At 43.2% G+C, this 12865-nt stretch overlaps 1 protein-coding gene across 2 annotated transcripts in view; it reads left to right on the top strand.

Moving 5' to 3' along the window:
- LOC311241537 (transmembrane protein 87A) overlaps nt 1-12865 on the top strand; it is a 164254-nt gene that overhangs the window by 89935 nt on the left and 61454 nt on the right. For both annotated transcript variants that reach the window (XM_084330386.1, XM_084330385.1), the window contains exons 12-15: nt 473-566; nt 1036-1106; nt 4599-4705; nt 10923-10981. In XM_084330386.1, the coding sequence (XP_084186512.1) occupies nt 473-566; nt 1036-1106; nt 4599-4705; nt 10923-10981 (331 nt within the window). The remainder of the gene's footprint in view (nt 1-472; nt 567-1035; nt 1107-4598; nt 4706-10922; nt 10982-12865) is intronic.

Raw genomic sequence — 12865 nt, 5'->3', positions numbered from 1 at the left:
CCTAACATGGTTCCTATGCTTACCATAACCCTTCCTATGCTTCCTAACATCTGTCCTATGCTTCCTAGCTTGCTTCCTATCACCCTTCCAATGCTTCCTATTACCATCTAGTGTTAGCATGCTAATTATGATTGGAGAGTGGTCATTATGTCGGTCAGTGTGTTTGTCTGTGTGTTAGTGTTAGCATGCTAATGCTAATAATTATAAGGAGAGTGGTCAGTGTGTGTGTGTGTGTGTATGTGTGTGTCTGTGTGTATATGTTGGTGTGTGTCTATGTGGGTGTGTGTGTGTGTGTTAGAGGATGACATCTTTTCAATCCCGAAAAGATGTCATCCTCTAGTCTAGTGTGTGTATCAGGCGTGCTGCCTGGTGGACATTTGGACATCTCTCTCTCTCTCTCTCAATCTCTCGATCTCTCTCTCGATCTCTCTCTCCCTCTCTCTGTCTGTCTCTCTCTCTGTCTCTCTACCAGGCCCAGGTTAGGAGCATTGCTTCATAGAGTGGTAGGAGTAGGTCTTCTGTATCTGGTGTTCTCCATCGTGGAGGGAATCCTGAGAGTCAACGCTGTGAGTACTATAGCACTCTGAGTGTGTGTGTGTGTGTGTGTGTGTGTGTGTGTGTGTGTGTGTGTGTGTGTGTGTGTGTGTGTGTGTGTGTGTGTGTGTGTGTGTGTGTGTGTGTGTGTGTGTGTGTGTGTGTGTGTGTGTGTGTGTGTGTGTGTGTGTGTGTGTGTGTGTGTGTGTGTGTGTGTGTGTGTGTGTGCTTTTCTGTCAACTTCTACAAGTTGTCTTTATTACTATGCACTTCAAAATAACTTGAGACACACCCTGGGGGGGATGTGTGAAGGTACACTGCATTTTCAACACAAGACAAAATAAGAGCAAGACGGCATGCGGCACAATAATCGTTTTATCTCGATTATTGTGTTTTCATGATCGTGGGAAGCCAAGATCGTAATTGAAATTGAAATTAAATTAATCGCCCAGCCCTAGTGTGTGTATGTGTGTATCTAACGTGTGGTGTCTGTCTCTTCAGGACCGAGGCGACAGCAGGTTGTTGTGTGACATAGTGCTGGCCTTCACTGACTCCTGTGTGGTGTGGTGGATATCCTTTAATACATACAGTACACACACACATACACTGAAAGTATAAAGGTACTTAATGTACTAACAGTAAAGTAAAAGTATGAGGTGGAAGGATTAATAACTTGAGTGTTTCTTCTTAAATGATGAGGACGGTATAATTAAATGTTGTTCTTATTGTCAACCAACAGACATTTTGCATGCAATTTCTCCTACTTACAAGTCTGGTCCATCCAGCCAACACTAGATTATAGCTCGTATCCAGAGGTCATAATACAAGTCCACTTCCATTGACGTATTATGGCGTACTACTGTTCTGGTCAGTATAATTCATCATGTTAAAACAAGTCACAGAGCAGTACTGTTGGTCAGTATAATGCACCTGTTCTGCGTTGTGTTTGTTTTCAATACTTCCCATTGGCTGTCACCCACTGTATCAACCCCTGTTAGTACATCCGCTAGTCATAAGAAACGACACTGCAACGTGATCTCTTTCCTTAGATCCTCATGTTTATTTTCATAAACATAGCCTCTGTACCAGATGGAAACACTGTTCTGTAATGTCCTTGACCAGTCTTTGAAGGAAAACTAAATTCATTATTCTCCACCGTCTCTTCTCTCATGAGTCCACTGGTTCTGGGCCCTCGTTGTAGCCGGCGAGGGTGAGGAGGAATGAAAGTCTCTGATCAACTCGTCTGCTCGATTGTGCGTCGTGTCTCAGTCTAACTTATCCAGGAAGAAACTCACACCTCATAACATTCTCCCCATAGCAACGGGCCGCCCCCTCTTCTCGTTACTACGTGACACACTCCCATGGCAACTGCTCTTCACCTTTAGCACACTAAACGTCCGTTCTATCGATGTCAAACTATCCCCCTAGTTCTCTCTTACCAAACCTGCCTGCTCTCAGTGCTTATCAATCTTTTGGTTACAAACCTGCTGACGACCTTGGCATTCACACACCCTGCTTGCTACCGTGGAGACACACACTGGCTGCTGGCTACTTTTAAGATCTATAGATCCGTCTGAGTAGATGCTGTCACCCACCAATACATACATTATATACACATTGAAAAACATAGATTCCTTCAAGAGTGTAAAGAGTATTTAGTATATATGTATTCAGGGGCGACAGTGGCTCGGGAGGTAGAGCAGTCGTCTGGCAATCCGGAGGTTCCCGGTTTGATTCCCGCTCATCCCGGGCAGCGTGTCGATGTGTCCTTGAGCAAGACACTTAACCCCTAATTGCTCCCGATGAGCAGGTTGACACCTTGCATGGTTGCCTCCGCTGTCGGTGTGTGAATGTTTGAGTGAATGTGTGAGTGAATGGGTAAAATGTGAGTAACAAATTTTATACAACGGCATGCAAATTTCTCGATTCTGATTGGCCATTAACACGTCTTTATTGGCAACAATCTACGCTGCTGGCCCAGGACCCGCCCACAACCGACCCACATCACATCACTCCGCCGGATCACAAGAAGGTGGCCAATAATCTTTACAAATGGATATTATAATGGCGACTAAACGACTAAATATCAAGCGATTATGTCACAGCGAATGTCTTAGTCGTTTAAACAATGTTGGATGATGTAATTGATGGGTCTTGAATCATTCTGTAACAAAAGAAAAATCGCGGATTGATTGATGGATTAATTTGCGATTTTTTTTTCAATTTCTTTTTCCTTTCGACTGTCAGCGCTCGCTCTAGTCTCCACCCACCGCCACACACCCCCCCCCCCCCCCACACACATACACACACACACACACACGCACACACACACACGCACGCACACGCATGCACACACACACACACACTCTGCCTGCAACGCGGGGGATAGTCAGAGAGCTGGGTGCTGCGCTGTTCTAAGTGAGCATGGCCTATTGAGTTGATTGATTGATTGATTGCTAATTTTATTACTGTACGCTTGGTTTCCAACTGGTTAAGTTTAGGCCCTCTACAGTAGGTTTAAAAAAATAAATAAAAGAATAGGGCGAAGAAAACGTTTTTTTCCTATAGGGCAAAGAAGACTTTTTAATTTGTTTTACCTACTTTATATAGAAGCATCTAAGAATGAAGTTCTATGGAAAGTAGGTCTGCATTCCCTTAACAATTGTGTGTATTGAGCCATACTGTATTGTACCCATTCTGCATCTGGTAATACAATTTTCAATCAATCATTCCAATAATACACAGTTGGATGTGTTAGTTGGTTGGATGCACTTCAAGCTGCTTCCACATGAGGCAACTTCTCTCAATCATTCCAATAATACACAGTTGGATGTGTTAGTTTGGTTGGATGCACTTCAAGCTGCTTCCACATGGAGGCAACTTGTCTTTTTTGTAGTTGTGGGAACTACTTTTTCTGGCGGATGGTTTTTTCAATAAATCTTCGATTAATGTGTGTTTATTGTATAGAAATAAGGTTGGATGAATCTGGCAGTTGTATAAAAGCTTTACATCACTTGCAGTCGTGATTTGTGACCAATAAACCATGCCTAGGGGGGTCTAACGACCCTCGGCTGCGCCTCGGGCCTAACGACCACCCCTAGGCATGGTTTATTGGTCACAAACCACTCCTGCGCGTGATGTAATGCTTAAGTAAAGCGCTTTGGATAAAAGCGCTATATAAAGAAAAGCAGCCATTAAAGAGTATTCCTTGATGTGCCAGTTAGTATATATATATATTCAGAGGCTACAGAGTAGTTAGTATATATGTATTCAGAGGGTACAGAGTATTTAGTATATATGTATTCAGAGGGTACAGAGTAGTTAGTATATATGTATTCAGAGGCTACAGAGTATTTAGTATATATGTATTCAGAGGCTACAGAGTATTTAGTATATATGTATTCAGAGGCTACAGAGTAGTTAGTATATATGTATTCAGAGGCTACAGAGTATTTAGTATATATGTATTCAGAGGCTACAGAGTATTTAGTATATATGTATTCAGAGGGTACAGAGTAGTTAGTATATATGTATTCAGAGTAGGGATGCTCGATATTGGCTTTTTTACCGATACCGATATTCCGATATTGTCCAACTCCAATTTCCGATACCGATACCGATACCGATATCAACCGATACCGATATATGCAGGGTTTCCCCCCCAAAAAACGGAATAATTTCAGGTAACTAATAATTTCACTGGATGCATTCAAAAGGCTTTCTAAATGTAAGCATTATCTGTGCAAAATATGATCATTAAAAAAGTAAAAATGAACATTTTAAACCAACATGCATACTTTTGACAATAAATAAAATAAGAATTGGTTCTTACTTGCTTGCCTGGGTAAATAAAGGTTAAATAAATGTAAAAAAAAAAAAAATTATTGTTTTTTTCTTTTTTTTTTACCGATACCGATATTTTCCGATATCACATTTTACTGCCGATATCGGCCGATAATATTGGTCGGCCGATAATATCGGACATCCCTAATTCAGAGGCTACAGAGTATTTAGTATATATGTATTCAGAGGCTACAGAGTATTCCTTGACAGTAAGTTTACATCTTTGTGAGTCTGGCTGGAACCATGAAGCTGCTGAAGCTGAGGAGGAACGTGGTGAAGTTGTCTCTGTACAGACACTTTACCAACACACTCATCTTTGCTGTTATAGGTGAGTCTGTCATCTGTCTGTTGTGTGTCTGTCAGTGTATTTTGTCTTGTGTGTGTCTGTGGACACACGCGTGTCAGTGTATTGTGTCTTGTGTTGTGTGTGTGTGTGCAAAGAGGATGATAGACTCTTTTATTGTGGACGCTGAGGAAGATGCTGAAGATAACATGGAAGGATAAGATCAAGAATGAGGAGGTACTGAGAAGAGCAGGTATGCAAGGAGGACAGCTGCTGGAGGCTGAAAAAGAGAAAGATGGAGTTGTGCGGGCATGTTCTGAGAGGATCCAGTGGGGAGATGTTCAAGAAGGTGGTGATGGGGAAGGTGGATGGAAAGAGAGGAAGTGGAAGACCAAGAAGAGGCTGGGTAGACGATGTCTGTGATTGGAGAGAAGAAGTGGGGACAGAATGGGTTGGAGAGTGATAGGCAACCTTCGGAACGAAGAAGCCACCTGATGATGATGATGTGTACTAGGGGTGTAACGCTTCGACCTCACAACGATTCGATTCGATTACGATTCTTCAGGCAACGATTCAATGCATCATGATATCTCTTAATTTGACCACGATTCGATGCGATTCGATTCGATACATTTTCTGTACATTTTCTATCAGTTAATTCGATTATAATCGATTCTAACATATTCAAATCGATGCATCGAATCGAACACATTAGAATCGATGCATTTTGATTAATCGATGCATCGTTACACCCCTAGTGTGTACACACTCATGTCAGTGTATTGTGTCTATGTGCACTTGTAAGAGGTAGATTGTTTAGCAATCTTCTTCTTACACACTTCCTCACCAAAATAGATACTCATTACCATGGCAACCAAGGAAATGCTCAGTTAAATGTGTAGCTCTGTATTTGAACGGTTATCGCTATTAGGTGTTTATTACTATTTAATTAAAGTGCACTGTAATATGAAGTGCTACCAAAATGATTTATTCTACTGGTGTTGGTGGTATTGATGTATGTCAATTTGGTTACCATGGCAACTGAGTATATGTTGAGATGAAGGTGCAGACCTTGGTATTTGTAATACATGTTTAAGAGCATGACAACTGACAATAAATAGTTTGTTTTAAGTGTGAAGCAGTAAGATGGTTCATACCACAGCTGAGTGAATGTAGGAAAGGAAAATATATCATTATTTGAGAGATTTTGATAAGTTTGTCCGTGTATTGTATTCCCCCCTCACAGTGAGCTGTGGTGTTCCACAAGGAAGCATACTAGGACCGCTACTGTTCCTAATTTATGCAAATGACATGTCCTCATCTTGTGACTGCAACTTGTTCCTGTTTGCGGACGACTCAGCCCTGCTGGTCTCTGACAAGAACAAGTTACAGGTTGAAAAAACCCTCAGCTCGGAACTAGGCAGAATCTGCATATGGCTCCCTGATAACAAACTATCATTACACATGGGCAAAACAGTCCATTCTCTTCGGTTCAAATAACAAACTCAGCAAGACCGATGGCTTCTCAGTTACAGTGGGTGACAATATTGTCACAAGGAAAGATTAAATTACCTACCTGGGTTCCATCCTAGAGGCTAATCTCTCCTGTGACAAAATGGCATCCAATGTAATAAAAAAAGTAAATCAACGAACTCGATTCTTGTACCGGATCTCCTCTCTGGTAAATAGGAATACCCTGAAGACTCTGGCAGGAGCACTCATTCAAGGGTACTACGACTATGCTTGCACCTCATAGTACCAAAGCACCTCAAAGGCGCTAAAAACAAAATTACAAACATCTCAAAACAAACTGGTCAGACTACTGCTTGACCTTACTCCTAGAACCCACCTCACCTCTGCCCACTTTGACAACCTAGGATGTCTTAGAGTAGACGACAGAGTACAGCAACTTGCAATGGGCCTGGTCTACAAGATACACTACACGACCAAGGTACCCATGTACATGTCAAAATACTTCCCAAAGGTCAGTGAATACCACGATCACAACACCAGAGGGAGCTCCACAAATCATGTTAAACCCAGATTCGGCTCAAACAAGGGACTAAACACGTTTAGCAATTATGCCACATCAATGTGGAACGCCCTACCCAAAGCTGTAAAGGAATGTGAATCACTACCCACTTTCAAAACCACTCTCAAGGAACACCTACGGGAGACTGCAATTCGAAACTGGCCCCTGTAAATGTCCTAACCCAACCCCCTCCAATGTACAGTAATTTACCTAGTATGGTTTTGTCAATATTCCAATGTACAGTTTTGCTTGTTTGTACAGTGTTTCCCCCCCCCCCCCCAACCCCCTCCAATGTAAATTACCTAGTATGGTTGTCAATATCCCAATGTACAGTTTTGCTTGTACAGTTGTACAGTGTTTCCCCCCCAACCCCTCCCTACCCAACCCCCCCCCCACACAACCCCACCCAACCTCCTCCCCTTACCGATTGGATTACTCACTGGACCAGCTTTCCGAACCGCAACAATGGCCTGAGGAGATTCTCCGGAGAATGGGACCAGAGCCTTTGTTCCTTGATCCCAGGAACAAAGGAACCAGACGGCGTGGGAAGAGAGCTGGGATCCGTAACAGGCTGAGATCCAGACGCCACCGAACGCCATTGCCCAGTATATTGCTAGCCAATGTACAATCAATTGACAATAAACTGGATGACATCCGAGCAAGGATTCAATACCAAAGAGACGTTAGGGACTGCAACGTTCTCTGCTTCACCGAAACGTGGCTCACGTCGGACGTTCCAGACCACGCAATCCAACCAGCTGAACACGTCTTTATCCACCGCAAGGATCGTACAGCAGAGTCCGGTAAACAACGTGGAGGAGGTATTGCCTTCATGTTTAACAACAATTGGAGCGATCCAACTAACGTGAAGGAATTATCCAACCACTGCTGCCCAGACCTGGAATATATAACCATCAAGTGTCGTCCTTTCTTCCTCCCGAGGGAGTTAACGGCGATCATCCTTGTAGGAGTGTATATTCCACCGCAAGCCAGCAACAACGTCGCGCTCTCCAGACTCCACGACGAGGTAAATAGAATACAAGCGGCGAACGTTAACGCCGCCATTTTGGTGCTGGGTGATTTCAATAGCGCCAATCTGAGAAAGGTATTACCTGACTTCTATCAGCATGTGACTTGCAACACCAGAGGCGGTAACATCCTAGATCACTGTTACACGCAATTTAAAGGTGGCTACAAGGCTCATTCTGATAGTGGCTTTGGTAAATCAGATCACGCGTCCATCTTTCTTTCACCAATGTACAAACAGAGAATCAAAAGTACTCCTGTAGTCTCGCGAGAGGTGCAGAAATGGGATTTGACGTCAGAGGAGACGCTCCAGTCTGCGTTTCACTGCACAGACTGGAATGTGTTCCGCGACACCGATAACATTAATGTCTACACGGAGACAGTGCTGGACTATGTTTGTACTTTGGTGGAAGAAACAATCCCCACTACCAAAATGAGAGTTTACCCAAATCAAAAACCCTGGGTAGACAAATCCGTCCGTGAAGCTCTGAGAGAGCGCACCAAAGCATACAACGACGGCCTAGTGGCAGGCAACATGAATGACCACAAGGTGGCGCGATACAACGTAAGGAGGACAGTGTCAGAGGCCAAACGGCGCTACAGGGATAAAATTGAACTCCAGTTTGAACAAGCTGACTCTAGAGCTATGTGGCAGGGGCTCAAAACGATGACAGACTACAAAGGCGCCTCCCTCAAACTGAACAGTGACATCTCCTTAGCAAATGACCTCAATACCTTCTATGCAAGGTTTGATGCTGGTAATAACAACACCAGCTCACAAGCCACAGCAATGGGGGGGGGGGGGGGGTCGGCTGCTGATGGAGGCGCAGTGTTCAGGGTAACAGAGCATGAGGTGAGGCGGACCTTTAAAAAAGTGAATATCAGGAAGGCAGCAGGTCCGGACGGCATCCCCGGCCATGTCCTAAAAGTCTGTGCCGACCAACTGGCCCCAGTATTCACTGACATATTTAACCTGTCCTTAGAACAGGCTGTCATCCCCACCTGCCTGAAGAAGTCCACTATTATCCCTGTACCCAAAAAATCCAAGCCTGCTTGCCTCAACGACTACCGCCCTGTAGCTCTCACCTCCATAGCCATGAAGTGCTTTGAGAAGCTAGTAAAGGGCTACATCTGCTCCTCCCTCCCCATCAACATGGACCCCCTGCAATTTGCATACCGCCCCAACAGGTCCACGGAGGACGCCATAGCCCATGTGCTGCACACAGCAGCATCACACCTGGACAAGAGGCATGGGAACTATGTGAGAATGCTATTCATCGACTACAGCTCGGCATTCAATACCATAGTCCCCTCCATACTCATAGCCAAGCTCAGGGACCTGGGCTTGAACTATGACCTCTGCCAGTGGGTCTTGGACTTCCTGACTGGCAGACCCCAGGTGGTGAGAGCAGGCAACTGCACCTCCTCATCCATCACCCTCAACATAGGGGCCCCCCAGGGCTGTGTTCTGAGTCCCCTCCTCTACTCCCTGTACACACACGACTGTGTGGCTCAGCGGAGTAGCAATACAATCATCAAATTTGCTGACGACACAGTGGTGGTGGGCCTGATCTCTGCCAACGACGAGAGGGCCTACCTGGAAGAGGTCAAGGTCCTGGCGGGATGGTGCCAGGAAAACAGCCTCTCCCTGAACGTCAGCAAAACAAAGGAGATGATTGTGGACTTCAGGAGGTCGGGGGTCAAGGACTACAGCCCCCTCAGCATCGACGTGGCACCGGTTGAGAGAGTCAACAGCTTTAAGTACCTCGGAGCCTACATATCCGAGGACTTGACATGGACCACACACATTGACAGTGTTGTGAAGAAGGCACGACAACGCCTCTACTTCCTCAGGCGCCTAAGGAAGTTCCAAGTCAGTCAGAAGATCCTTAAGAACTTCTACTCATGTACAATAGAGAGCATCTTGACCGGCAACATCACCTCCTGGTTTGGGAATAGCACTGCACAAGACCGAAGCAGACTACAAAGAGTGACACGTTCAGCCGAACGCACAATTGGAGGGGGGCTCCCCACCCTCCAGAACATTTACAACAAGCGGTGCAGGGGCAAGGCTAAGAGAATCATTAAGGACTCCAGTCACCCGAACAACTGCCTCTTTGAACTGCTGCGGTCAGGCAAGCGATACCGGAGTCTCAAGGCGAGCACAGAAAGACTCAGAAGAAGCTTCTATCCCCAGGCCATCAGGCTGCTAAACGAACAATGAACACTACACAACAACAACCACCAAACGCACATAGCACACACATCCACACGCACACACTCACTTTAAACAAACACACTGTAGCACCCACTCCACACACTTTATAGCACACACCCACTTTAAACAAACACACTGTAGCACCCACTCCCCACACTTTATATTTATTGATGAAGGATTGCACTACAACTCGTACACCTTACTGTAAATTGTACCTAAATTGTACCTCATCCCATTTCTGCTTTGCACTATATAGTACTGTACATTAGTACACTGCATAGTATTGTATATTATATGGTAACTCAGAACATTGTACATATGTCTATACCGAACACTGTGACCTAATTTTCTTCTTCTAAATTACATGCTATACTATGTTATTTGATACTATCTTGTCTAGCACAGTCTCTGGAGCGTAACAGTAAGAAGCATTTTGTATGAAAGTATTCTGTACTTCTGTATGACAACTATTAAAGAAACTTGAAACTTGAAACTCCAAGGTACAGTTTTTATGTCAAATGTATATACTCCCTTTTCTGGACTCTTTGTATCACAAACAGTACTGTATTTGCAAATCTGGTATGTCATAAATGTATAGATGTAGCAGTACTGTATCTGTATGTCATGTATGTCATATATGTCCTGATGAATTGAAAATGGGGGACCCTGATGTAAACAAGACGAAAGTCTTTCTCTGGTCTGCATCCCCTTAACAATTGTGTGTATTGAGCTGTACTGTATTGTACCCATTCTGCAATCTGTTAATAAAGTTTTCAATCAATCAATCAATCAATATTGTGTCTTGTATTTTATCTTGTGTGTCTACACGAATGCCAGTGTGTTTTGTTGTGTGTGTACATGCATGTGTGTGTGTGCATATGCATCTCAGTGTATTTTGTCTTGTGTTGTGTGTGTGTTTCTTACTAGAATTGGAATTTACATCATCAAATCGTGTGTGTGTGTGTGTCTTCGTCTTCATATTCTAGCGTCCATCATCTTCATCATCTGGACCACCAAGACCTTCAAGATGTCTACCTGTCAGTCAGTGAGTATACTTCTTAGTCAGGTTGGGACCAATCTTCATTGCATTCCACCCATTTTCAACCTGAATCCTATGGTTCTGTTGTGAGCAGGATGTGCGGTAATCAGACATAAAACTTACCAACGTGTTCTGTGAGCAGCAGAGTCCTTTGGAATTCCAGTCAGAAAACCTCAAAATAAAAGACTGAAAAACAAGAACATTAAAGGTGCTATAAGATAACATTCAGCCACTAGATCTCGCACTAGAGCACCAGCATGTCATTTATCCAATCAGGTGCATTCCACATGGGGAAATGGGAAGTAGGGAGGGGATACATGCATGCAACATGTAAACAACAATATTCAAGTATTCATACAGCATGATATAATAGAAAGTATTCATACAGTATGATATAATAGAAAGTATTCATACAGTATGATATAATAGAAAGTATTCATACAGTATGATACAGTTGTAGCAGTTAGGACAGTCTACCCTTGCTGAGTGGTTTCCAGATAGTTTCCGTATTAACGGTATCAACCAGTAGGAACGCTCTGGTTACACCAGGTTACAGGGAGAAACGGCTGGTGCTGAGGGTTGTTAAATTGCTTATTCTTAGCTTGATATAATTAATCAAATGTCCAATCTAACACATTGTATTTGCTCTTAGTCTTAACTCATTCAGCGGCAATCACGAGTATAGTCGGGTTTTAATCGTTATTTCTTTTATTAGCGATATCCATTCATTTTTTTTTTTTTTTTATTTTTTTTATATTTTTTGCACAAATCTCTCCAATATTCAAAACATCTCTTTCCACATCATCATATGCAATTTCCAGGATTTGCCTTTTTCTTTTTTGTAAGAACATACAAAACATGTAAAGGACTCATACAAATACATTAACAACTGACATGGAAAATAAAAAAAGACTTACGAAAAAAGAAACATACTATACTATACATTATGCGTATACATCCCTGATATATATACTTTGCATGTAGACCGAACTACCTTCGAGCAGGTATGTGCTGCATCCTCTATCGGGATGCCACCCTTCTCCATATTGCATGTGAGAGAAAGCGCCCCAGACATATGCAGTTGTGCATGATAACATGCATGCACGCATGTCTCCAACACATGTATGTGGGTACGTGTATCACGTAAGCATGTGTACATGCCTCATATGTGTGTGTGTGCATCTTCCTGGTATGTGACTGTACTCCTATCTCTTGTGTGTGTCTCGTATCCATGTGTGCCTCTGCCCCCTATGTGAGTGTATATCTCAGACGTGTATATATATGTGATATCCATTCATTTTCATCGATCCAGCCTGATGTTATCGTTGGGAATGGGTCTGAGCTCGCAAAAGGGCAAATACTGCCGCCTTCCAGCTGGTATTGCACTCCATTGGGAATGGTGTAGTTTCTTCTCTGGGACGATCCGAGCCGTGCGGGCAGGGTTTAAATACTCAGGCGAGGTAGGTCTATACAACGATGGCATGGAACAGTAACCCCGCCCGCCCGCCCATATGTAATGAGGAAATAACATGACTTCTACTGGTGTATCATTTGTAATATAAATGAATTTATCAATACATTCATTGATCAATAACCTACGTATTATTACCATGCTACTTATGTTAATTATTCATTAACAGGAACAATTTAAATAAATAACGTTAGTTGGAGAACTTAAGGTTTATTGGCCGCTTGTCATTAACTAATAAATCTACAATGCGCCACGATGCACCTACTAGATGTTTTTATACTCGGGTAACAAAATAAGTTGTGGATGTTGACAGAGTTTAATATCCAGCTGATGTCGTTTGTAAGGTTTATTGTCCAAAGAAATGATGGTTGAGAACAAAACAGTTTGCGTCTTCTGTGAAAAAAACATTCTCTCTCAGC

The sequence above is a fragment of the Notolepis coatsorum genome, assembly GCF_963971535.1.
Source record: "Notolepis coatsorum genome assembly, chromosome: 1".
Lineage (NCBI taxonomy): Eukaryota > Metazoa > Chordata > Actinopteri > Aulopiformes > Paralepididae > Notolepis > Notolepis coatsorum.
This window is presented reverse-complemented; position numbering and strand designations above follow the sequence as displayed.